This window comes from Aquila chrysaetos, chromosome 8 (assembly GCF_900496995.4).
Source record: "Aquila chrysaetos chrysaetos chromosome 8, bAquChr1.4, whole genome shotgun sequence".
Classification (NCBI taxonomy): domain Eukaryota; kingdom Metazoa; phylum Chordata; class Aves; order Accipitriformes; family Accipitridae; genus Aquila; species Aquila chrysaetos.
Genome location: NC_044011.1, coordinates 5,047,571 through 5,074,493, shown reverse-complemented (window position 1 = coordinate 5,074,493; position 26,923 = coordinate 5,047,571). Strand labels below are relative to the sequence as shown.

The following is a 26,923-nucleotide window of genomic DNA, read 5'->3' as shown; positions in this document are numbered from 1 at the left end:
CCCGCCGGTACCCGCCTCGCGGCCGGCAGCGGCCCCGAGCGGCAGCGGCAGCGGCGGCGGCGGGGTGGAAGGGGTGGGGGGGAACCGCCGAGGCGGGTAAGCCGCCGCCGCCTCGGCGGCGGCACCACCGAGCTTTCAGCCGGCCAGCAGTTCCGGCAGCGCGGCATGCCGGGCCGGGCCCCGCCGCCGCCGCTGCTGCTGCTCTTCGCTGCCGCCGCCGCCGCCGCTGCGCCGCGGGGCGGCCCTGCCCGCGAGTCGCCGGCCGAGCCTCTCCCGCCTGGCCGGCCGCGCCGCTCACATGCTGCGGCGCCGACTCCCGCTACCCCTCGGCCTCCCCCTCCTCCTCCTCCTCCTTCTCCTCCTCCTCCTCCTCCGCCGCCGCCGCCGGTACCGGGCGCCGCCCGCGGGAGCAGAGGGCTCGGCGCCCCCCCGGGCACCGCCGAGCTCGCCCCGCAACCCCGCGGGCTATCCCCTCCCCGCTCCCTTCCCCTCCCGGTACTACCGGGCTCGCTCCCGGGACCTCCGGTGCTCGCCGACACCGAGCGCCTGCCGAGCCCCGGCGGTCGCTCCGGGACCCCCCGGCGCCGCTCCGCCTAGCCCCGACCCGCGCTCCGGCCGGCTCTCATGCTGCCCGGACCGGGATACCGCTGCCCTCCGTTCCCCCCCGGGGGAAACCCTCCGCGCCCCGACCGCCGGCGAGGAAGAGGAGGAAGAACGGAGCGAAGCTTTCCCGAGGTGCAAGTCCCGGCTGCGGCGGCCAGCCCCGCCGCTCGGCGCCAGCCGCGCTCGGGAGGCGGAGGGAGGGATGCTCGGCCCCGATCGCGCCGTTCCTTCGCTGGAGGAGCCCCCTCCTTCCCCGGTCCCGTGTCCCGTCCCCCCCCCCTCGATTTATCCCCCGGGATAGAGCAGGGGGGAGCGCGGCCCTGCTCGCTGCTCCCGGGACCGCCGCTGCCGCCGGCCTCGGCCGGGGTTTGGGGAGCTCTCCCTTCCTCCCTCCCTCCCTCCTTCCTTCCTTCCCTTCCTCCCTCCCTCCCTCTCTCCCTCTCCCTCCTCCAGCCGGAGTTTGTTTTTCTGCTTTTCAGCATCCCCGGGGGAAAACATGATATCACAGACACAAGCAAAGCCTCCAGAAATACAGGCAAGGTTTGCAGCCTGCTCTTTGTAGCGGTTCTTTTCCGGGAAAAGTGGTGGATTGGCTTTTTTGGGGGGTTGCTTTTTTTGCTTTCCGTAGCAAAGCTGCTCTACGGTTCTCCGCTTCCATGAAAGACGAGTGGAAGCACGGAGAAGCACATTCACCGAAGCATCACCCTCCCTCCGACCCTTGCTACCCATTTGCCTGTGTCATGCCAAAGCCCGGAGAGCCCTTTGGGGGACAGAGGGCTCATTTTGCCCTGCATCAGACATGCAAAAAAAGCCCCTTTTACCCAACACCTTCGCGAGACGACAATAACTTGCGATACGTGTTGGCATCTCATCGGGTTTGCTTAGCTCTGATCGCTGAAAAGCAGCTTGCCGTTACCTTCATTTTTATTTCGAATAGTACCGAGAAGCATTCTTATAATTGTGTCCAATTAAGCTGTAAGTGGCAATAACTGCTTCAAATCCCCTCTGATATTTTTTTCCCCCCCCCCCCCCGAATCCATTTTCCATGTGCGTTTTGATCCGTTGTATATTTTTACCCAATAGATGGAGCCGTTACAGCCTGGTTATCTCCAGAGTTTCTTTTTTACTGTGGCAAAGCTGCAAATGTACGGCAAACCGTGCCCAAAATCCCACTCCTGGCTCTGGGGCCATGGGGAAAAATGTGTTTGAGGGGCCCTGAGCTTGTGCCCTGGTCTCCCGTGCTGGAATTGATGGCAGCAGTGATTTGCACAAACACATCGCTGTGGGCTCAGGTTTACTCCCTCAAATAACTTTGATGATTTGCAGTGCCCCTGCTCGCGGCGTACTTGTGTCCACGCTCTGCAGGAGTTTCACCATTTTTTAGCACTGCTCGTAAGTGTCAAATCCTTTTCAGAAAGGGATGGCCGTGAAAGATGGCCGTGACCTTTCTTAAACCGAATGGGAAAAGGCCAGAAGTTACTACGTTTGTTCTAACGTGGTGTCTAGTAGCTCCCGTTGAGCCTCTCAGCCTGGTTTCAAAGCAGATCTCAGCTTTTTTTTCCTGCCGCCTGTTGAAATCAGTGGGAGTTTTTCCCCTTGGCTCACTCACAGGATAATAAACATCCAAACCGCTTCGCCACGAGGCGGTCTGAGATTGTTATACCCGTGATATATTGACACAAACCCAAGGAAATAAAAGGTGCCTGACTATAAACATCCTCAAATATTCCCTCCCCCACAAACCTCGTCGCTGCCTTGCAGCAAAGAGAGTCTTGGACGGTGCCAGGTTCTCTGGCAGTGCCTGGGCTATAGGTTGTGCCTGGCTGGAGAAACGCAGCGCAGCCCTGCACTTTGTCCGCTGGCTTATTTTCAACCTCTTCCCCTTCTCTAAAGGCTTTTTCGCTTGATTTTTGTTCAGGTGGGGGTAGCTTGGCAAAAGGGGATTGTAAAGGAAAGAATAGCAGGTTTGCGTGGACAGCTGCTTTTTTCCTTTAAATGCACCCACTCCAAATTATCTGCTCAAATCTCCCTGCCTGATTTATCATAGGGAAGTAACTTTTCTTAATTAAAAAAACCCCAGAAAAACAGCTGATGGTAAATAGGAGTAGGATGGCCAAGACCAACTTCACCCTGAGCTGAAATTCAAAAGCTTCCCCATGAAAACATTATGAAGACAAACCAGACAAAACCTGACCATAAAATTCAAAGCCTGCATCAGCTGGTGTGACGTCTCACCCTGCCCGGCCACCCACCCTTTGGAAACCGTCTCCATTTTTCAAGTTATTTGAGAAAGCAGCTCCCGTTACACGCTCACCCCCTGCACTTGCTTCATCAGAGTCCTGGTTAATTCTTTATAGAGCCAGAGCAGCTTAAAAGCTTATTGGCCGTAATGCATGGAAGGAATAATAGAGCTGGAATCAATAAATATTGCTTATTAATCAACAAGTCACTTTTAAAATTATCCTTTGGGGTAGGTGAGTTTGCTACTTCTGTTGGAGAACAGAGTTTCGATGGAAAGAAAACTATACGGGAGAAGTTCAGTGAATCATTTCGGGTGAATCCTGCCATTCTCCCCTCCAAGACGTAACCTGCGTGCCCCTGAAAGGTATAGAAAAGACAAATATTCTGAAGTTTTTCTGAACCAAAAGCATTGCCTTCTTTTGAAACTTCATTTTCATGTCAAACATCGACTCAGTTTAAGACAAAAAGGATTAAATAAAAGCTTTAAAAGCCCTGGAAAGTAAATCATAATACTTTGTTCCAGCTGGACCCTTTTTTTATTATTATTATTATTATTATTACTATTTAATTCATCCCAGAAGGGAGCAAAAGGAGTGAAAGCTCAACCCCAAACGCTTTTCCCTCTGGACTCACAGTGTGACTGGCAAGCTGAAAAACCCACAAAACCTCTGTTCGCCAGAGCCCTGCAACCCCCCCGGGAGAGCGAGATGCTGAGTTAAAAGCTCAGGTCCGTAAATGTGAATTTGGCAAAAGAGTTTCTGAGGTTTCCGGGCTTGGCTCACAGGGCTGCAGCTTCACTCCACCCCTGTGAACGGGAGTTAGCGCATCCCGGAGGATTTATGGGATTTATTCCGTTGCTCAGTTCTGCAGAGCAATTCCTGGTGGGCGAGTGGGCGGCAGATACATCCCCGGTTTGGTGCCACGAGGAGTTACGGGTTGGTAGTTAACACCATGAGCGTACCCCGGACGTCGATCAGCTTCGCAAAACCTGCGATATCATCAGGTTTATAGCTGGTTTAGTACCGAAAAGCAGGAGGCGAGATAACAGGGATGGGATCAAAGGGTGCAGGACTCTGATCTCCACCTTGCAGTGTTGGGTTTTGTGCTGTCAAAGCCCCTGAAAAAATGAAGGGCTTGATTTTAGCTCTCAGGAGCGCAAGCCAAGCAGAACGGGGGGTCAGATACCGAAAGGCCGGTTGTCCCCAGGCAGGAGGTTCAAGTCGCCATCGGTCGGGAAAGGGACCCCCTTTCCCTGCACAGAAGCATCCCGCGGTGCCACTGGAGATGCTGGTGCGGAAAGCAAAGGCTGAGCACAGCTGGGCACCGCTGGCTGGCGGGGGAGCTGCAAAGCTGCCGGCTTTGCTGGGGTATGATTTGGGCACCGATACCCAACGAGCCGCCCCGGTGGGGCAGATCTAAGGTTGCAGCCCAGCAGGCTGGTGTGTCGTAGAGCAAAATGAACGCGCTCCTTTGTTGTGTTCTGCAAACGCTAATCTTTCCAGAATAATTCTCTGCTTTGCCTAACCGCTGCAAAAACAATTCCTGCTGAAGTCACCATGTTACGAGAAAGTCATAAAACACTTGGAAATAGGGGTTTCCATGGAAGCTACCATCTCAGCCTTAATTCTATTACTGCTACCTCAAATCCCATAGTACGTGAGAAACCCGCCCCAGTGTGAGCCGAGACCAGCGCAGCTTTGGGGAACCTGCAGGGTGCTGCCACCCCACAAGCAACAGCGCCTTTATTGCCAAGGGGGGTGGTTTTGTTTTATTTTCCTTGAGAGTAAATTATTGAGCTTCCAACTGTGAAATTCTCCAAATTAATTGAGGATTCTCAGAGCAGGACCCTCCTAGGTACAGCCCTGCACTACATCTGTTACAGGGAGTGTTTTGGGGCTGTGTGTTTTTAACGTAGGGAGGTGAAATACTTGATCCATAACAAAATATTGAAGGCACATAAATAATATGTCAGTAGCCTATTTCTTAATCTGCTGCATGCATTCTAGCATCAGTAGAGTAGTCAAATGGTTTGCATTTTACAACTCTGCTTTCAGATCCAGAAATAGGGAAACTTTTGATATCTCATTTTCCATGCCTCGTGTGTGTGTTAAAAAAAAAAAAAGCTGAGAGAGATCAAACAAATGCCCAAGTGAGTAAAGATGCGGCTGCTCTTTGGGGGATTACACTGGGACTTACAGTGTGTGAAAAGCAAATAAAAGTGGGGTTTCTAGGGTTATGCAGGAGGCTGCTAAGGATTAATTAGACAGAGTTTAGGAGAAACCACATCTCAGCTGGAGTGGGGGACCCTGCTGTGACTCCCCCGTAAGGGGTGTCACATTTGCCTTTACAGCAGCTGGGATGCACGTGCGGGGAGTCCCCCAGCCCCACGCATTTGAAAGGATTTAGTCCTCCTTCATCCCAGTTTTTTGGAGGGGACATTGAGATACGTGGCTGGAAAGGGCTGGTCCATGGGCTTGACATACGTTTGGAAACCAACCGTAGATATTCAAAGGTCCTCTGCAATACCAAGCATGACGGGGCTGTCCCGTGTCCTCTAGTTAGCAGAGTCTAGTTAAATAGGCACTTCCTGATATAACCATTATTCACTGATTTTCCTTAAAGGAACAAAATGGGACTATATACATATATATATATATGCCTATGTATATATATGTATATATATTTTTCTTCTGCAGGTGGAAAAGAGGAATGTTTTTAATCTATTTTAAACTTCTCAGCTGGCATCCTCCCAATTATCTCCCTTTTTTTCTGTTCTTGTTTTCCATTTCGCCACTGAAGAGGAGAGGGAGTGAAACAAATGAAAATACCTCTGGATTTCTTAAGAACTAATTTTAACATGAATTCTTTTGAGCAAATTAAAAAGCAAAGTTCTCACAGCCTTTTAATATCAGTAAGCTCCTTTTCTATTGCACTTAATAAATCTGTCATAGAGCATGGGGCATCTTGTACCTACCGGTACCCTGGTCACAAGGGAACATGAGGACAACCCACCTGCTGCAATGCTCTTCACGCATTTTGGTGGCCCTGTGGCCACCATCCTGCTGGCCAGAGCTGTCAGGGCTGACCAAGAGCCTCCCCTCCATCACTGGGTAGCCCCAACGCTTGGCCAGCAGCAAAGTTTTAGCTCAGCCACGGTGACACATCGTGTGGTCGTGCTGGGCAGGAGAGGGTCAGGCAGCACCCTGCGAGCTGGAGCAAATCACTGCTGCTCTGTCTGGGGGTTGTAAGAAAATGGAGAGAGATAGATGGAAAAAGAGGCTGGCACCCAATACCTGATCTTTTGGTATATTTCTCCCACGTTAACCAACCCTGCTGGAGTTATCCTGGATCCATCCAGCCCAACACAAAGCACAGATATGAGAAAAGAGAAAGCAACACCTTTAAAAAGGAGCCCTGCAAGACTGCAGGAAAGGGAGGGGTGCATGAGACATGGCCAGAGGCTGGAGAAATTATTCCATCTTCAGGAAGGCAAAAAAGAAAATTGAATATTATCTCCTTTTTGGAGAGAGAGCCTGCGTCTCTGAACTTCAAAGCCTTGGGGCGGCTCTTCACGGAGCGGTGCTGCAGCCAGTTTTTTGTGTTGTCATTTCTATTTTTATTTCCCCCCCCCCTGTATATAAAGAGCTGAAGTTTGCTTGGAGTCGCCTGGCATTTTGCTGGGTGAGCTCCTGCTATTTTAGCTATTATTTCTGATGGGCTGTGCGGCGCGGGAGCAGGAGCGATATTGTCGCTGCTTCACTTGGGTGTTTAATCACGCTCCAAAGCTTTTTACTGCTTTGTGTACACCACCACAGGAGATGTTCTGGCTTAATTAAAAAAGAATCTAGGGAAAGAAAAAACCTCTAAGCCCACTTTACTATTCAAATCTGTGTAATTCAGTGCTTTGGTCCTGGGCTGTGTGGCCGTGAGCCCATTCGTATGGGGATTAGACATCACCTACACCTTCTTACGTGGTAGTGGGATGCAATAGTGGGAAGCGTGGGAGGGAGATCCCGGCTCCCCCTGTCTTGGGGGGATAATTTTGGACACTACGTGGGCATAAGCCTGGAGTGTGAGAGTGGGTCTGGAGGCTCTCCTGGACCTCACCTGGCCTCAAAAGTCACATCCCAAGGAGAAATAGCACCTGGAAAATGGGAACCTGGAGCTTCCCGGTGGACATTTGGGGCTGAATGTGGCACCAGCACACCAGCCCATGCAGTCACACCAGGGCCAGGAGGAGTTCTGCTGAATATTTCATGTCACCTCCTCTGTCTGGACAGAAAATTTGCTTGCTGTCTTAATTCCACCCTTCCTGCCTCTGCTGAACCCTTTTTTTTCGGGTTAAATTTACTGGACCTAGAAAATACAGAGGAAAGCTGCTCTGTGTTTAGATGCTGAAGGGGACTGAAAATTATATCTCTCCCAGGGAGTTTTGCTTCTAAATCAAGTTAAGGGAGCAATTTCTTAAGTTAATATTTATTCTTTGTCTTTCCTAGGTATTTGAAGACTCTTCTGGGAGCCAGGTGGGAAATGGCCCTTTCTCCTCTTAAACCTGTTGCTATTATTTCAAATACAAGTGAAGGCAAAGAGGCTGCCACAGCCCTGTTCTTTACAGCAGCAGGGAGGGAAGCAGGAACAGTCATGATTCAAATACTGAAATATGAGCACAGCTCGGTCGGGATAAAAGGGGATGGTCACCTCTTGCGTGAAGCAACATGAGCCTTTCATCCCACAGAACCAGGGTCATGTTTGGAGACTGCCTTATTTGCTGCATGAGTGTCATCTGCTGGAAAGCAAATATTTAACTTGCTGGGCCATTTTGTGGTCTCTCCACAGAGGCTTTGGCCAGAGTTTTAAGAATTAAGCAGCCTTGGAGTGGTCCCACAGCCAGGATCTGACCCAAAAACTGCCACTGAAACCTCCCCATCCCCAAATCTATTTGCTACTGGGCATGATTCGTGGCACAAAGCATTGCACGATAATTTGCTGCTGCAAAAATTCTAGTTTAGGGGTTTTTTTTCTTTGTGAGCAATTGGCTCTGCACGGAAAGCAGGCATCAGAGGTCCACAGCATGAACGGTGACCTGGGGATAGATGTCTTGAGGATGGGAGAACGGCTTGTGCTTGGGCCAGTGTTTGGGAAGAGTGCATGTTGCACATGCATGCACACCCTCATGCTTGCTCGCAGACCCGTGTGCTCTAGCTGAGCACAAAGGTCACATTGGAAGAAATCAATAAATGCAATTATTATAAAAATTGTCAGTGTACCTGCAGGATGCGGCTGGAAGTATACGAGGGCAAATCTCCAGCAGATTCAGCTTTGACCTGACTCTGCTCCTGGCACGTTCACCCTGCGGCGCGGCAGAGCGAAGGCACGTGGAGACTCCCAGGGCGACAGCAGCTGTTTGCAGGTACCGAGGGATTTTCAGTGGTATTTCCCAAGGGAAACAACCCCTTTCTGCACAAGGAAAAGACTCCCCCTCTCTGTCAAAAAAACCTGAATGCCTGTAAAAAAACTATTTCAAAGGAAAAATTTTGACAGCCCCAAAGTTGCTCCAGTTCCTTTCAAATTCAATGGGAATATTGCTGGGTATTTCAGCATGGGTTCATTTAGGCAATTCCCATCTGTGGAAATCCCAGGTCGCCGCAAACTCTCCCGACACCAGCAGCTGCTGCAGAAGGAGAGTTTGGGGGCTTTTACCTTCTTTATGTGATCTGGCCAGGACTAGAGGACACTGGGTCGGTGTTAAAAGACTGTCCGTGCTAATTTTCCGCTGTCCTTGGCACAGGTAAAGCCTATCCGCAGGGATGCTGGGCAGGATGGGAGTGGGGCTGGCTGGCAGGGCAGGTAAGTGCTACCTGCAGAGCTGCCAAACAGAAAGGATCCATCTAACGTTTCTTTGGCAGGCTAATGGGTGACAGCAGTTGTGTGGGAAGACTAATGGAGAAAAGGTTTGATAAAATAGAAGCACCATCCCTAAGTTTTTCAGATGCTTTTTTGCAGTTATATAATTTTAAAATGACATTGATTTAAAAAAAAAAAAAAAAAAAACACCACTGGGAAATTTTGAACACTCAGGGCTGGATTCTGCTCTTGCTGTCAGCAGAGAAAGTTTGGGTCCCTCGCTATGAACTTCAGGGGATTTTCAGCACGTTTTCCCAGGTGGGGGAATGAGCAACAGGATTTGGTCCTGCACCCTTAATACCCTCTAAACGCCACCGGTGCTGTACAGGGAAGAGAAAAGGGGCTGAGCCGTCACCCTCAGGGAATTGACTGCAGATTGCATCCAGCCAATATTCCCTGTGCATGTCGTTACTATGCCAACAGGCATCAACACAGACTGGGATACACGAGGGGTTTGCACCGGGATGCACAAGGGTTTTGCGCCTCGCAGAGGTGCAACACCGTCGTCCCCGCGGTGGGGGCTGTTTGCGGACACTGTCCGAACCTTGCGTGGACCCTTGCAAGTGCCTCTTGCTGGGCTGTGCAAAGCCACCTCTGCAGTTCCTGAGGAGCTTTTGAGGATGCCTGGGGGCATTTTAGCTCCCATCCCGACTGGATCTGGCCTCGGGGCTTGTTTCTAAGGGAGAGTTGGTGGCAGAGGTTAAAAACAAGGATGATGGCACATGAAGGAGCAGCACAGGCAGGCAGTTGGATGGCCAGCAGAGCTGTGAGCTGAGCGTGAGACCCGCAGCCCTGGTTCTTCACGGCCTCGGTGTGCTCAAGGCTGGGTGGCAGCTGGGGGAGAGCACCCCGAAACCCCCGCTGGGCTCACAGGGCTCTGGGCTGTGAGCTGCCGCCGCGGCATACGAAAAGGACACTGGGGTTGTCACGCCTGCTCTGAGACGTGAAGCTGGACACCTTGCTCTGTGCCTCAGTTTCCCTGCCCAGCTCTCCTGTGTAGACCAGCAGGTTTCCAGGCACAGGCTGGTACAGCAGGAAGGACAATGGGACCTGGCTCAGATCAAGCCTGGCCTCTCTCTTGGCCAGGATCCAGCCCCTGGCAAGCTGTCCCCTCTCCCATCCTAGCCAGTCAGGACTTTTTTATTAATGCTTCCCTGTAGGCTCCAGCATTTGGCTGATCTGGTGGCTGACGACTGTTTTTTTTTTTATTAAAAACACCTGCTTTCTTCTTCCTGTTGGAAGCCAAAATCTTAGATGAGAAATAACCTGAAGAAAGGAAACCGCAGCAGAAAGAAGGTTCCTCCAGGAGGGACGTATGGGCTGACTCTGCCTTGATACAAAGAAAGATGTCAGAATTAGTTTCCCTGAAGAAATGTTGTCAACGCTTTTTGGGGAGGTTTGAATCGATTCTCTTACCCCTCCTAGAGGAGTGGTTTTGCTCCAGGTGTATAATAAGGCACAAAGGTGACGTTTCCTGGTCTTTTTTATTTTCCTCTATAGCAATCCCTGTAAATATTGCATACATTTATATTCATAATTCCTCTCTCCTACTCTTAAAGTCGTTGGATGTGGCTGGGTGAGCGCGCGGCGGGTGCACATGGTGCTTTGGTGCTTCTCTGAGCGATGGTTAATGGACTGGATGATTCTTTGAGATGGCATGTCAGTGTTTTTTCCTTGTCAAGGCTTTTTTGTCTCTGAGTTGATATTTTAAAAAAATATACCTGAAGGTGTAAAACCTCTGTGGAGAATTGAGAAAGGTCGATTGGAAACATACTTATCAAACTCTTTCTAACCTCCTCTGCGCCCTCCTTTTGAGTAGTCCCCCCTCCACTTTCTCCTTTATATCTGCAAGAGTATGAGTTGTTTCAACATCATATGAGGCTTTTTTAATTTTGTCATTACTCTTGTAAACAAGATGCTCCAAGGAAGCAATTGCTCCTGTGCCAATGTACCAGACTTTAAAATCTGGGGAATGAACACGTCCCCATCTTCTTTCCCCACCCTTGCCAGGATCAATCCCTTGGTGCCATGAAAGGTGATGGCAGTCAAGAGTCTTCAAATAAGGGGGAATCAGAAACTGGAAATCTGCCTGTTTGCATATTGCGCTCCAAAAAGCCTCCTCAAACCTTCCATGAAACAGAGGAAAAGCAGGAGTCTTTATTTTCCTTCCGGCTACTCCTAAATATCAGTGCAGCATCCTCCCACACTCCCCATTTAGCCCCTGGAAATAGTGACACATTGGGTGTATCACATCTCTGAGATGGACAGAAAGGGGCTGAGACGAGACATTTCCATGTGGACACTAAAAAACCTTGAATACCTTCCTCGAGGTGGGTGTTTTTCATGACAATAGGGTTTCTTTTCTCACATTCATTGACATCACATTATGCAGTATGTCCCCAGGGAACTGTTCCCAGAATAATTGCACAAGACAAATAATCAGTATTTCCAATTTATTTTCTTCTGCTCTTCCGGATGAAGTAATGTGGCGTTTCTTAGTGATAATTGGAAACACCTGATGCTGACCTTAAAAAAAAAAGGAAGAATTCAAAATATTGATCTTAGAGCCAGCTTAAAGGGAAAACTGGCATCTTGTGCTTGGAAAACGTAGCCTGGGACAGCTTACGTTGTTCTCCACAAGCTCTCGTGCAGAGACCCAGCTCTTGGGCAGCAAATTGGTGCTGGGGTGCAACGCATTTCTTGGGAAGCTGTCAGCACAGACCGGCTACCACCTCAGCTGCAAGTCTGGGGGTTACAAATCTCCCTGCCAGTCCTGCTCAGTTAATCACCCCTTTTGCTTCTCCAGGGAAGTTTACTGTGATATTGTTATTGCTCCTTGGTGCTCAGCACAAGGTTGGTTTGGATACCAGTATCGCCAGTGCTAGGATCAGGGGAGGCATCATACTCTCCGGCTGATACAAACCAGCATCCCTTCTGAGAGCGCCCAGAGTCTGGAGTGCACCCAGAAATATGTCAAATAAAATTAGCAGATAGGGTGCAAAACAAGCAGAATAGTGTACTGCTCCACATCACGCATGGTGAAAAATCAGTTGAGGGCTATTAATACAAAGATACACGTCAGTCTTCGACAGACTGGCCACCGGCTGATAGAGATTAGCACAATATTTGGGGGGAACAGTGTTTGTTACACGCTGTCCTTATTCTTATCCTCTTCTCTAGGTATATGTTTTTATCAGAGACAGGATATTGGAGAAGACGGACTCTCAATCTGATTTAATACAGCTACTCGCATAGTCTTATGTTACACTCCTGACAATCTCCAGACTTTGCAAAGTGGGACATGCCTGAATCCAACAGCTTCCCATTAGGCTGCTGGAAAGCAAATTGATTTCAGCTCAGTGACAACTTGGTGAAAGCAAAATGAGCCGGGACCTTCTCTGCACCTCTAAAACCGAGACCGACGGCGTTTGCCAAAGGCTGCTCCTTAGCTTGCAGCAGAGCACGTAGGAACTTGCACTGCTCAGTCACCTCTTGGGAAGGAGCAGAGGGCGAGCACAGCTCCCGGCATGCCTGCGACACCGCTTGCGGCAACAACTCCTGCATTTTACACAGACTGGAAAGGGATTAATGGACACAGGCATGAATGGAGAGTTTATGGACTCTTGTGGGACAGTTATGGACAGTTAAGGACTGTCATGGTTTAACCCCAGCTGGCAACTAAGCCCCACGCAACCGCTCGCTCACCTCCCTCACAGTGGGATGGGGGAGAGAATCGGAAGAGTAAAAGTGAGAAAACTCGTGGGCTGAGATAAAGACAGTTTAATAGGGAAAGCAAAAGCCGCGCACGCAAGCAAAGCAAAACCAGGAATTCATTCCCCACTTCCCATGGGCAGGCAGGTGTTCAGCCATCCCAAGGAAAGCAGGGCTCCAGCACGCGTAACAGTGACTTGGGGAGACAAATGCCATCACTCCGAATGTCCCCCCCTTCCTTCTTCTTCCCCCAGCTTTATGTGCTGAACATAACGCCATATGGTCTGGAACATCCCTTGGGTCAGCTGGGGTCAGCTGTCCCGGCCGTGTCCCCTCCCAACTCCTTGTGCCCCCCCAGGCTGCTGCTGGTGGGGTGGGGGGAGAAGCAGAAAAGCCCTTGGCTCTGTATAAGCCCTGCTCAGCAGTAACGCAAACATCCCTGTGTTATCAACACTGTTTCCAGCACAAATCCAAAACACAGCCTCATACTAGCTACTGTGAAGAAAATTAGCTCTACCCCTGCCAAAACCAGCACAATAACCCAGTATCAATCACACTGTTTAAGCATTATAAAGGTTTGTGTACTTTTCAATTGCTATTGTATAAAGATACATAATAATGATTTTTTTTGAAAATGCCATGAATCGGCTGCTTGTTATCTGCTTATATCTCTGCCAGCACCCACAGCAATCACCCACCATAGCCCAGTGAAAGCTTTCTGCTTTACTGGGTTTACTGGACTAAGGAGCTGGAGGACTGATGCTGCTCTGAACAGTGTGCACAAGGCAGAGCGCAGAGCCTGTGCAGCACAGGGAACACCAGGGCGAGGAGTCAGAAATTGCTATTCTGAGCAAAAGCTGCACTCACCCAGATTTCCCAGCGCGATCGGTGCTGGGGACAGACAGGATCACGGCTGCAGCACTGCCAGGGAGTCTGTTCTCAGACTCCTCGAGGGTTTGCATCCACTCAATCTTCAGGATGCAGCAGTTCATAAATGAAGCACGAACGCTATGCTCTGCCCAGTTTAATACGGCTGGGTCTCCTCACATAGGTCCGTTCAGACTTCTCTGGCAGTATAAAGAGACTTTAAAGGTAATACATGGCTAAAGCTATGTGAAGTGGCCTCAGTGCGACCCAGGATCGTCTCATATCCAATAGGTTTCTCTAGATGTGGACCAGATTCCATTCTTGCTGGTGTAAACCTAATGCACCCACACAAACTTGGTGGTGAAATTCAGCTAAGCACATGGCCTGGAGCTACTATCATGAGTAACAGCTTCGTGCATCTTAAAAGGGACTGAATCAGCTACCAGAATAACTCTGGGCTTCTAAATGCAGGCAGAGGCATATCCGCCCCAGATTCATCCACGCTTCTGAGAGTTAGGTTTGTGTACACACGCTGTGCTTGCTTTTATAATTATAATCTCTTGGTTGTCTTACAAACAGTAGTCGCCTTAAGGGTGACAGTCTGAGCAAATTCCCCTGTTTGTTAAGAAAACAATAGGGGACTGATTACGAGCTGAGATCTACCTATTGCTAAGCCGGATATATGTGCTGAATTCAGGAGCATTATACACATGCTCAACTGGTGGGGAGAGTGCTCAGAAGAAGGGTTGGTCAGTGAAGATTTAGCTTTAAGCATTTTCTAGGGATGAACCTTTCAAAAATGAGATGTGATTGCCAGAGAACTTCTAGTTGCTTCCTGCTGCGCTGCGCTGAAGGGCTGGGGAAATCCACGCAATGTTCGAGGCTGCATTTGCTGCTCTGGCAGTTGCAAAAGCCTCAACGAACGCAGATGGGCTGAGCAAAGCAGGGCAAAGACAGCGATTTCCCCACCTGCAGCGGGTACTACCTGGAACTGCTCTCCCAGAGAACCAAAGCCCTGAAACATGGAGGCATGACCCCAGTAAACCACGGGGCAGGTGTTTAAATAATTCAGAATTAACCCTCCTCTCAGTTACACAGTGCTGGGAGGATTGCCAGATCACTCCTTTGGAGGACTGTTAAGGATTACACCGTGGCCTTGCTGAGTCAATGGTGAAACTCCCTTTTGCTTTTCCAGTATCAGGGTTTCACCCTATTGAAAGGTAGACACAAAACCACAGCTCAGCACAGCCCTAAGCACCCCAAGACCATTTGGCTTCAGCAAGTAATTTGGCGGCTCAGCCTTTCCGAAATCAGGAGTTACATCCTTGCATTAGGCTGCTTTACAAGGAGGTCTGGTATTGCCAAGGATGGAGAAGAGCAGGCAGAGCTGGATGGGAAATCACTCCCCATGCTGCTAATATAGCACCTATTTTAAAAATATTTCTAGTTTGAGATAAGTGTGTTTGTGTGCACCTACAGATGGGCCCAGGCGCTGCTTCTTGCTTTTGTGGAGCCTGGGTTTGGGAGACTTGCACACCTTCATGTGATCACGTTTGTGTATTTGTGTGCCACGATAACTCAGACTATAACTGTTGCTGCTTCTCTAACCTACAACCACTCTTGCTCCTGCCACGTGTGACCTTTGCAATGCAGAGCCACGGCAATGCCCGGCCCCTGTCACTGCAGGGATTGCTGAGGCTCCTGCACGGCCAGGGCTCTCCATCACTGATTTCTTGATTGCCCAAGAGAGCAGCTCTTAATTACACCTTGCCTTGCATTGCACAAGCAGCCATATGTAGCGGTTGGAGGAAACCCGTTGCTTTTTCCCAGCTCATCTGCAGAAGAGAACCAACAGCTCTGGGGAAGGCTGGCATTCAGGATCAGTCCTTTTGGCAGGGCTCCCGGGAGCAGGGCATCTCCCCGAGCCACTTCTCACACTGATAGATGTGTGCTATCAGTGTAGTGGCTTTCAGGAGCAGTTTGCTTCTTAGCCCCAGGAGGCTGGAGGTGGAAATGAGATGGATGGAAATCAAAGATTTTCTTTACTTTCAGACTCTTCCTCTTGTTTGCCTGATGCTTCCGCTGTGTTTGGTTAGAGCCCCTCAGTACTTGAAGAAGGTGTGACACGTGGTCAAAAATAACCATTAACTCCCCAACTACTTTCTAGTTTAAATATTTTAAATAAATAGGTATAAGACTTCTGAAATGCAAACTTTTATATAACTGTATTACATTTGCATGCATGCTGCTTTCAGTGAGAAACCTCCGCTGAGAAACAGGACTGGCATGGGCTAGATTGGTATTTCCTGATCCACAATGGGAAGAGAGACTGCTCTGTCACCAGGAAATAAACCGGCAAGATCAAATACCAGAATATTTCATCTTGCTTGAAAGTGAGCCACTTCACACCATGCACTGATTTTTCAGCTAATAAAACTGGCTGCGGACTCACAGAGTCGCATAACATTAGACAAGGTGGTGCTGTCAAAGAAATAGGAACTGCTTTTGGCAGTGGAATTGACTGGGGAGGGGGGTGCAGACATCAGACCCCTCTGAAATGCTCCGTGGGATGCCCTGTCCTGCCTGGGAGCAGGTAGAGCTCCCTGGAAAAGGGGGATGAGCCATAGAGGGTAAAACTAGTAGTTAATTTTAAGACTCCAACTGGGATCTGGCTGTGATATTAACAGCCAGCTCTACTGCTCTAGACTGAAACACCCCCAGCAATGCCCTGATTTTAGAGGCATGCCAGCTGATGGAGTTTTCTACGGGATTGGACTTGCTGAGTCACTTCCACAGACAGCATCTCCTCTGGTGATAAGCATTTTTAACTCGCCTCCTTACCATGAGGAAGTCTATGCGCCACCAGTGGCACCAACATTTGTGTTCATTGAGGTCAAGTTTTCGAGGCTGGGGCACTGAGGAAAAGCCAGTGGTGAGAGATGGCTTTTGCTTTGGGCATGGCTCAAGCAGGAGCAGCTTGCAGCTTTGCTGGTGTTGGCAAAGGGGAGCTGTGTTGAAATTGTAGCTGGGAAAGCTGAGTTTCCTGGGCTAGATCCTGCTGCGACAGCGGGGACTGGCCAGGCCAGAGCATGGACCACTGATGCCTTTGCAAAAAGGCAGGGAACATGCTGCTAATAACCCAATTACATCAGGGAGAGAAGCTCAGGGGTGCCGAGGCCAAACATGCAGAAAAGTGCCACAGCCGCCACCTTCTGCAGCACGGCCGAGGAGGAGCTCGGTGGTACGTCAGAGCAGACACAGTTAGCCAAGAGGAGCGCATGCAATTAACAGGGCGCTGCTGGGTCATTCTGGTTGAGCTGTTTAACAGCCGCAGCAAAGCCCTCTGTGAAGACAGCAAGGTTAAGCCCAGTGGAAAAGGGATGCTCACCTGGCACATCATAGGAAAAGTCATGATGAACCAGAAAATGCTGATGAAGAAAACTGGGTAGTGATGATGCAATGGGCTACATCACTCCAGCGATAGGCAAAAGCAGGGCTGTGGAAAGGAGGCAGAGTCCAGACTGTGCACGCTGGGCTCTCAGATGCCACCCATGTCCCTAAACTTCTTTGCTATCAGCTTCTCCAGGCACCAGCAAAAAGGAAGAGCCAGGGGGGTGCAGACAGAGTATCAGCCCTCTGCACGCGTGTCCAAGGCCATCACACATCTTAGGAGCTGGAGCGGATGGGGTCCAGCTGAGGGTAGGAGGTCAGTGTCTGTTAGCACTTGGTAAAGTATAACTAGGGAACTCTAGCAAGAAAAATAGCAGTTGCAATAAAAACGTGAAGCTAAGAGCTGCCTTGCAATGCTGTGCCCATCACTGGCCTCTGCCCTACATGGCAAAAACCAGTTTGGCTGGAAAGTGAACCAGGTGCCATTGAAATAAGTGAGAGGGAGGCTCAGAAAGAGGAGTTTCTTTATGAACCCCATGTTTTATCAGCATGACCAGGGCTTTTAGGGTAGCTCAGAGAAACAGCTCTTTATTTCAGCCACCGTCACTGCAAGACTTGATGGACTTCTAGAGCAAAGCAGTGAGATGGCACCAGCAAAGTCCCCATTGGCACAATAAAAATGTTGGTGGCCTAAAGAAAGACAGTGACAAAGCAATCTCTGCAGGAGACAGAGCTCAGTCTCTCAGCCACTTTGGTAAAGGCTTGTTTAATTTAGTGCACAGTGGTTGAATTAAATATTTCTTGGCCTTATTAAAATAAGGATTTACTCCCCATTCTATTATTCATGGGGCTGTACAATAAGTACCAGCCAGTCAAAGCGTAATTAGCAAGGAATTATTTACAGAGATGAGAAACTGTTACTAAAACCAAGCAAATAGTGTCTCTGTGCTCTCCCGGAGTGGCCTGGCAGCGGGACGGCTGCTCGACATGACCCATTGGGGCAGCACCTCTGCAAGCAAGAGTAATGATGCCTTCAGAGGCAGGCATGGGAGTAACTCATAGAAACAGCAAACATGCAAACTGTCAGCATGATTCACTGAGTAATTATAGAATAATACAGTGTAAACTATTAGGAGATAATAACAATAAGTCAGGATTGACTCGTCTCCTTTAAAACTTCAGGCTGCCTCCTAGTTATTTGTTATCTTTCAAAGCCTGCTGCACGCATGAGAGGAGAGCTGAAGGGTGCTGCTGTGCAGGAGCCTGCGCCTGTGCTGCCTTCTATAGGCTTTGACAGCAGCAAACTTCTGAAGGTGGAGCCCATAAATCACCTGGGCTGATGCCTTTGCCAAATGCAGATGTCTGCTGGAGGCAGCTGGAGAAACGGTCGTGGAAAGGACGGCACCGGGGCACATCTGGGAGGACAGGGAGTGATGGGGCTTATCAGTTCCTGTGCTGCAGGACAGATGAAGCTGTGGGTCAGGAGGAGTGTCATATGACTTTTTTTACAAGGGCACCTGTAATATTCCCAGGGTGCTGGTATATGCTAAGGTTTGCCCGAGCTGAACCATTTTTAATAAAACTGAACCCAGAAACCAGCAAAGAAGACAGCTGAACTCAGCTCCTATCAATCCCAACACCACATTTTGAGAACATTGATGTATTTCGTTTCAATTTTGAAATGTAACCTTTTTTCCCTCCCCAAATAGTCATTGGGTTCATTTAAATAAAATTTAAAAAAAAATGCACTTCAAACTGCAGCTTTCTAATCTGAAAATGGCAAATGGGGCATTGAAATAACTGTGAGCTCTGTTGCTGCCTTTCTTCTCTCTGCACCAGCTGCCTTTAGGGTGGGATAGTTGTCAGCTCCAGCCCTTCACTACAAGCCACTTTAGTTAGATGAATGACATTTTTAGTGAAAAAACTTAATCCAAATATCCTCACTTGGCAGGTCTTGGTATTGCATTGCCAAATCTCACTTACTATGGAAAATCCTGTGTTCCAGAAACGTTTTTACAATGGCCAATGCCTAAATAGCCTCTTGCCTTTAAAGTGTGGGAGCCACGTGGGGCTTCTGGGGAGCAGCCACTCCTCTCGTAAGTAGAGGTTGAGGATTAGATGTGAATGTGGGGTGCAGATTTACAGGCGTGTGCAGCCACACGTACATGTGCACACATGTGTGCAGAGCCATGTGCTTCTGCAGGGTGTAAGGCAGCCTGGGGGCCCTCAGGGCCCAGCACCAGCAGAAATGCTCCTGCGTGGTGTATGGTGACAGGTCTCTGGAACGGGATGGCATAAGTTTAATTCTGTTGCAAGGAACGACTGAAATCTTACATTGTTTGGTAAATTAGGCCACAAAAAGCCCCTTGTTTGGGTCTGCTGAGCAAAAAAATAGCAGGCAGTTTAAGGAGATATCCTGAAACGTCTCCAAAGCCATGCCAGCAGGGCAAGGGTGGTGACCGAGACCAAGATTTTGTTGGCTAATAGTCATAGATGACGCTTGGCAGGTGGTGTACAGACATTTCAGGTACCACACATCCCCTCGGCGAGAGGCTGAACTGGCAAAAGACTTGTCACAAGAAGGCTCACCCCTGCCGGCAGCGCAGTATTGCTGTGCTGGAGAGCCCTGTGTCAACACTCAATCCATCACTCCTGGTTCTTTATTAGGGCAGGAGAACAAGCGGCAGGCGTAACTGTGCTTCGCCATTGATCAGAAGGCGACACAGCAGGAACAGCTGTCCGTCAGCTTGAAACTCAATTATCCAAGCTACAGCTCTCCTCTGTATAGGTGTAATCAGCTCCTTAAACATCATATCATGCCTTCACCTACTGGTTGTCATCCTCTGTCATGCACTTTCTAGACAGTTCATTACTCATGCATACACTAAGGACCTAGGAGAAACCCTACAACCCTTGCAACCTTTGGTTATAAAAGCCTGTGGGGTCTGTGATCGAGACCTGGAGGCCCCGCTCTGCACTTAAGTGCGGTTCTAAACCAGGGAAAAACTAGGCACGGCCCATTCATTTTTTTCACTCCATCATGATACTTCCAGGAATATGACTCCAGGCAAGTTTGCAGCTTGTATTCACAGTTGAATTCTTTGGTGGCAAGAGCAATGAGCAATGATTTTTGTTCTCTGGGCTTCAATACTCATAACATTTCCATTTTTATGGCATTTGATTATGTATTAGACATTTAAGATGCATTTATAATATTAACCTCTCAAAAGAGGCCACTCCTAAAACAGCTCTGTTTGCCTAGTTAAAATGCGACTCTTGCTGTTGTCTGTACCTCAAGTGGTCTGAGTCGATGAATCAAAGATCTGAAATGCTAAAACAAAAAATATATATTAAAAAAACCCACAGGGGGGAAAAGCCTTCTTTCCTAACAAATGACCTGTGCTGTAACATCAGCCACTTACTCATTTGTCAAAGCGGCGCGGTTCTGCTCAGCTGCACCGAAAGTTGTAATTTGCAAATCTGAATCCAATTTGATGCTTTGTCATCTTGTGACACCGCGGGGGGGGGGAGAAGGTGACTCAGTACCGCTCGCACCGCGCGGCTGCTGGGAGGTGTGCTGCCCTTCCCCGGTGTCCCACAGTCAGGAGGGGGCCATGCATGGGTGATGCACCCAGCACCCTGGTTTGGGGGGGCTTTTTTGAGGTCTGGCAAGAAGAGGAAAGCACCAAGCAGGTTGTTCTGCAACTGGAAAGAGCCAAAAGCGGTGAAGGGGTTTGCTCAAGACCCTAGTGTGAGTCCAACTAAATACAGAGCCTGGAGCGGCACCAGAGCTTCCTCATCCCCAGCCAGCGGATGAGCCATTTGAGCATGCGGACCCTCCCCTGCCCTCCAAGCTGGTTTGGACCTTCATTGATTGCTCAGTCTCTGTCTGTAAGTTATTATTTTCTTTGTGTTGTAGAAGCAGCTCAAGATCCTACCAGAGGACACGGACCTCTCGGTGCTGGGTGCTGCCCGTACATCTAACCAGAAGAGAGTTGTGACGGATCAAGGATCTAAACAGAGACTGCACAAGTCATATGGCTGGGACAAACACAGGGGAGAGTGAATAACCGTCATGCAATATAACACAAAACTGTCCCAAAATCAAGAGTTAAGAATCTCAGATTGCTCTGAACCACTCCCTGCCTCCTTCTCTCATCTCCCATTATCCATTACAAGGATAAGAATGTCATCTCCTTACACAGTATTTCCTCATGTTTGTGAAATGCTTGACACAACCACAGTGAGAACTGTAGAAAAAACTCAGGAGATAACAATAACTGTCTTTTTTTTTTCCCTAATAAGCACATAAGGCCTGAGAACCAATGCTGAGCCTAATGAGAGAGCCAAGGTAGTAAATCCGCTCTCTTTGAATGAATTCTGTCCATCCTTGCCTGGTACAGGCAGGAGTCTGCCTGAAAGCAGTGTGAAATCCTGAAAGTAAAGACAGTATCATAACTAACATGAGAGTGAAGAGTGGAAATGATGAATGAATAGTGCAAAGCACATCTTCTATTCCTTATATCCAAAGCATTTCACTTTGCAGCTTTAATGAAATTCTTTTTTTTTTTTTCAGCTTTGTACTATGTATGTGTACTCCAGTTTATATTTAACAGTACAAATAGTAACCAAGATCAGATACACAAGCCATACGACTCCACCAGTGATGCTAGAGGACCCTCTAGGTTGTTCATACCCCACTGTTTGTGCTGTTACACGCAGGTTGAAGGCAGTGTAGTTATCTCAATACACATGTGTTATTTTGCTAGGCAGTGCGGGATCTTAATGTATGTACACTATAATTACTTTTAGTTGCTCCCTTCTCTTTTATTGTAATTTGCTTGCTAATTATCGTTACAGAATCTTAACTCAGTTGTTCCCATTAATCTTAAATTAATTATAAGGTAGTCCATACTAATTTAACACCAGGGTTGTTTTTTTTCTTTTAATCACATGTTTTTAGGCTTGTTGCTGATGTGCTGGAAACAGTCCTATTGGAAGAGCAGCTCTGTGACGGTCGGACAAATTATAGTCAATGTCTCAAACATTCGTTAAAGAACTTTGGTGGAGAAAACGGCCTCTGTAAAAATGCTGGAGTTTTGTGAACAGGACAATGTGGCCGGAGGAGAGGGCCCCCCGGAGGGTGGGACCGCGCTTCTCCAAAGCCGCAATTCCTTATCTTAAGTGACCAGGAGAAGGAGCACAGCATATGCGCCTGGAGGAGGAGGCCCCACGGAGGATGGGACTGTGCTTCTATCTTAAGCGGTCATGCCAGCAGAAAAAGAGAGGCAACTCTGCGATGAACCCCCCCCAAAGCTCTCCGACCGATTCCAGAGAACCCCAGGAATGGGACTGCGCATGTCGAGACCATCGACTAACATGCTATAAAAGAAGGGAGAACAAGTTCTCAGCGCGCGCCCTCCGGAACTGGATCTCTACGCTGGCTGGACCAACGCTGGACCCAGGACTGGTGAAACCCTTTCCTTCTCTCTTTCTTTCTTTCTTTCTTTCTTTCTCTCTTTCTCTCCCTCTCTCTTTTTCTTCTCTCTTTTCCACAGTCCCTACACCTCATCCTTTTAAACATAAACCATTGACCAAGTCTGAGACTAGGAGTGGATCTAGCCGCCCCTGGGCTCCTCTCTGAGAAGGAGTCCAGAAAGCAAGGGGGTCTGCTCTGAACCTCGTGACTCAACGGGAGGGCTCTCCTTCTGACACAGTTTCATGTTCCTTTTTCCATTTCATTTTTCTATACTTCCCTTCTCTTCTCAAACAGCGGCTTAACGACATGTTGCAAGGTTCATATTGATAAGTTCACTTGTACTTGGGCAAGGTTATCTAGGTTGAATAAATGTTGATTGTTGTTTGAACTCCCCTGGTGTCGTTTCACCTTAATTCTGACAAAGGAAATCCACGAACCTGAGTCGCTCCAACTTTGGGACGCGACAAGCTCTGTCTTGAAAGGTGATGTTACAGAAAACACAACTGCGACCCAGGGGTGTCCTCTTCTGTTTCAAGGATTCAGGACTAAATGGGCTTCATCTGACATGAGAAAAGAGCTGCTTTCCCGTCTGCTGCCTGGTCCATGCAGAGACCACATTCATTTCTTTAATTTTCAGGTGCCGTTAAGTGTTTTGACACAAGCCTTTCGGATGACTGGCCTCAGGAGGTAAGGACTAAATCCTGCCAGAGCTGGGCTCCCACCTCCCAGAGGTTCCCTTGCAAATCTCCATCTCACTTAAGCATCGTATTAATGGTGCAGGAACCCAAGAGTACTCGTCAGTCTGCAGGCCTTGAAGCGCTAATGGGAGAAAAAAGCCATCCTCTAATGGATCTACACCCCAGGGGACAGAATATTTACCAAGCCTCCAGTGAGAAGCGTTTCTATTCCTGGTTAGCTCTTAGGGGACCAGTATTTCTGGATGAAGGAGTTATAAGAATGCCTGTTTTCGATGACACTGAAGGTTTAAAACTGTATTATTGCATCTATTATATCTTAGCTGGGTAACAAGCTTCGGATGAGACTTTCTTTGGTAAAGATGGTGACTCGGTGACACCAAAGTTTTTACTGAATTCATGTCAGCCAGTAGTTTTTCTCAAAAAAAAAAAAAAAAAAAAAAATCCTCAGACCCTCTCTGGCATCGAGGCACTTTCCTTGAGGCATCATCAGAGTAGGTGGCTCCATGTGAGCCCACTGCTCTTGTCTCCCAGCCAGACATCAGTGGGTCAGTGGGCTTTAGGGTAGGACACGCATCCTCCTTCACGGTCAGTACAGCTCCAGCCTATACTCCAGGGGAGACTAGGAGGCCACGGTGACTTGCCCACATGCAATTGTGTACCTCAAATGACATGTTTACATTTTTATGGTGAAGTATTTTGACCTTTTCAAAGTGTCATATAAAAGACATGCTCAAAACTGGAGGGAACTGTTTTCTTTAAGTCCAGACAGGATGCTACAACCATTGCAAAATCATTTCTCCTGAATTTTTTTCACAATTGTCTATGAATTGGACAAAATACGGTATTTTTCCAGAGCTCCAGTCCTGCTTCGTGTCACCCCCAGGTGTTTCAGTGCATTCGGAATAAAGCGCTGCGTAAAGATTGCTGAAAATGCTGATGAAATCAGTAACATCCTGCAAAAACCTTCTATTTCAGAGCACCCACATTTGTCTTTGCAATACGATGGTGTCAGATAAATTTTGACAAATTCTGCTGTCCCTCATGTCATGGCTGGTTTTTATGTACCTGGACTCTGCCCCAAGCATTTGCGGAGTACTACCAAAATGCCAAACAACAGACAGTGCTGGAGCTGGGAGCCCACACATCCTACAAGGACAGAGGAGCTCCAGCGCTAGGTCAGACACCGCAGCACGAGATGCTCTGTGAACATGTAGAAATGGGATGGTCCTTCGTGCAGCGGTGTACAGTGACCATCAGACAGAAAGTAACAGCTACCTATAGCCAGTTAGAGAGGCTACTAAAGAAACAGGGAAGCAGGTCTGTTCTATAACGTACATAAAACCATGGGATGCCTAACACCTGAATAATATTGACTCCTTTATAGACTAAGCAGGAACATGAAAGGATTGGGGGAAGGACGAGGCTTTGGCAATGGGATTAAATTAGATGTTTTTCTAATGCCATTGTGAATTTTGTTTTGTTTTGGTTTTTTTCACCTAGTTTAGGAGAGCTGCTGCTCTCACACAACCCTTGGTTAGGGTATGCGCAGGACCAGGACGGCAGCATGCCGAGGAGTTTTGTGCCCCAGGAATGCCTCTCATCTGAGAGCCGACACTCGCTTCGATTGCAGCCACACGTTGCAGTTTTGTGTCTCGTGGAAGAAAATCACTTTGGTTTTGGAGAGGAATGCCAAGGACCGCCTGCCCGGCGATGTCGCTGACCCCCAGCCCCGGGCGCGTGGCACACCAGGCACTGTCGGTGGCTCACAGCGGCACAGAGGCAGGCAGGCAGGCAGCAGGGTGGTACTCGGAGGAGCTGGCTTTGCTGACAGCTCAGGAACTGAGCCGTGGCGACTCGATTGCAGCATATTATGACATCTGAGTGCTTCCCTCTTTAAATCTCTTCTGGCTCCAGTGAAATGTTTTATTACGAAGACACCCCGGTAACAAATTCAGAGGGCAATTGTGTTTCCTCTGGAGTTTTTCTGAGAGATATAAATATATCAGAGGAAACATCATATATATCATCTACAATATTTTTCTTCTTTTCCCTGAAGTCCTCAGTGTGCCTCTGTACATTTGGGGCCATGGAGGGCTTGTTGTTGCCAATAATTTCTCAGCATCTTCCTCTGAAGTTTGCAATGGAACGCGAGACAGTTAGACACAAAGCTCAGCGTTTAAAAACACTCATCTAGACTCTACTGGGGAATGGCCTTGCTCTGTGTAAATGTTTGGTTACAAGTGCATGGATACTCACCCCTCTCCTTAGCAGAGCCAGCTGGGATCTACCTAGCACTTCATTTAGAAGAAAAGAGGGGTTGTGGCAATGCTACTTGCAAGGAGTGCACAGGAGCCTCAAGCCCCGGCGAAGGCAGACTGCGGCAATGCCAGGGCTGGAGGGTTAATAAACACTATGAGCAGCCTATAAAATCCCCCTTGCTTTCCCTGCCTGCCAACGGACAGAATGCAAATCAACCCACCTGTTAAGATTGCAGCATAGAGGCTGAAGGATATTCATGCCGCTTACCGCTAGCTAAAATGTCCCTCAGGAAGCTCTCAATTAGCCTCCTGTCTCCGAGCCTTCGCTTGATACAGTCCTTGTTAAAAGGTATTGCCAGAGCGTTGTGATTTTGGATGCTCAGAAAGAAATAAAGGGTGAATAAAAAAATAGGCCTGCTTGCTAAACTGTGCTGAGGGAGGGAAAGAGAAAGGCTGAGCAGGCAGGGAAGAGGGCTGGGCTCCTGTTTGACACGTGCTCCTCACTCCAGCATCCCCAGGACGTTGCCATCTTTGCATTTCTTTCCAGAAATTTTCCTGTGGGCTAAAAGTTCATTTTAGAGCTAATCAGTACAGCAGAGGACATGTCACTGGGGAGCTGTGTCCAAGGGAAGTTCATCTCCTGTCTGCCACGGGGCTGCTGGGTGAGGGTGGCACCACCACGGCTGGTGGGCAAGGACGTTGTCTTGGCCAAGCTGCAGCTGGAGAAACGCCCCATGAACAGCAGCAGCTGGATGAGCGGATCCAGGTGAGGTGTTTCCAGTGCACGCATGAAAAAACGGACTTTTTCCCCCTTCTGTTTTCTGCATCGCTTTTCCAAGTGCTCACTCTCCTCAGCCTACCTTGCTTGGGATCCACATTGGGCACCAATGTAGGTCCCGCGACCTTTGCATTAAAACCCAGGATGAGGTTTGACGGCAAATGAGCACAAGCTTTCAGGGTCACGGTTTTGAGCTCAGATTCTTACCATCCCCTAAAAAACATTTCAAAGCTTGTTTTAGTACTTTCTCTTCAGTCTCACTATTACCTGTGTTTATTTTTTAGCCACTAAAAGCGCTCTGCATGTGTTTGTGCCCATCTCTGTGTTGTGCTGTGGTGTGCGGGGGTGTATTTGACTCAGGCAGTGTCTCTGGATACTATTCTAAAGCAAGCAATAATACATAAGTCTACACCACACTGCTAATTAGGGAGCATGGCTGACAGCATATTGGACGCCCTCATTTCAAGACAGCCTGAGATGAGGGCCTTCCACAGCACGTGTCTAAAATGGGAGTCCACCAGGCCCTCAGTCTGGGCTAAAAATAGTCATCATAATTAAAAACAGAATTCAAGGCACAAGCAGAGGTGTCACAGGCAGATGTATCTCCTTGTAAATAAAATATTTAAACACCTAATAAGCATTGAGCGTATCACCAAGAAAGAAGAAGTTAGGAGAAGGTCAGCCCTCCTTCAGTCCTCCAGTCATGCAGAGAAACAGACTGTATCTGATTTGTTCAATATATGTCAGATCTTTAATGGGATTTTCATTTACCTGTAATATTTATTATAAACTGCTTTGCAAGAGAAAGGCTGGTTGGAGGGCTCTGGCAATATATGTGCAGCAAAAATGTCTTTGTGCCCTCTTTACTCAGAGTTTCTCTTTGAGATTTTCCTTGGAGAAGCTCTGCCAGGAGGACAGCAATGAGGTTTGAGGCCAATCACGCCCCAAGAGAAGGGACTAAGGACTCCCCATATGGTCATAAGTGTAAATGTTC

General features: G+C 48.5%; 2 protein-coding genes across 2 annotated transcripts in view; one reads left to right on the top strand and one right to left on the bottom strand.

The window, feature by feature from the left end:
* ASIC2 (acid sensing ion channel subunit 2) overlaps window positions 1-26,923 on the bottom strand; it is a 515,609-nt gene that overhangs the window by 103,837 nt on the left and 384,849 nt on the right. The window lies entirely within an intron of this gene.
* LOC115344831 (wiskott-Aldrich syndrome protein homolog 1-like) lies at window positions 77-21,728 on the top strand. The gene is made up of 3 exons (XM_030022772.1): window positions 77-1,143; window positions 7,341-7,367; window positions 21,680-21,728. Exons 1-3 carry the CDS (start codon window positions 625-627, stop codon window positions 21,689-21,691), a joined length of 558 nt encoding a protein of 185 aa, XP_029878632.1. The 5' UTR covers window positions 77-624; the 3' UTR covers window positions 21,692-21,728.

Coding starts and splice junctions, on each gene's coding strand:
- LOC115344831 (XM_030022772.1), top strand. CDS start 625: ATGCTGCCCGGACCGGGATACCGCTGCCCTCCGTTCCCCCCCGGGGGA. Junction 1,144..7,340: donor CCTCCAGAAATACAGGCAAG/GTTTGCAGCCTG, acceptor TGTCTTTCCTAG/GTATTTGAAGACTCTTCTGG.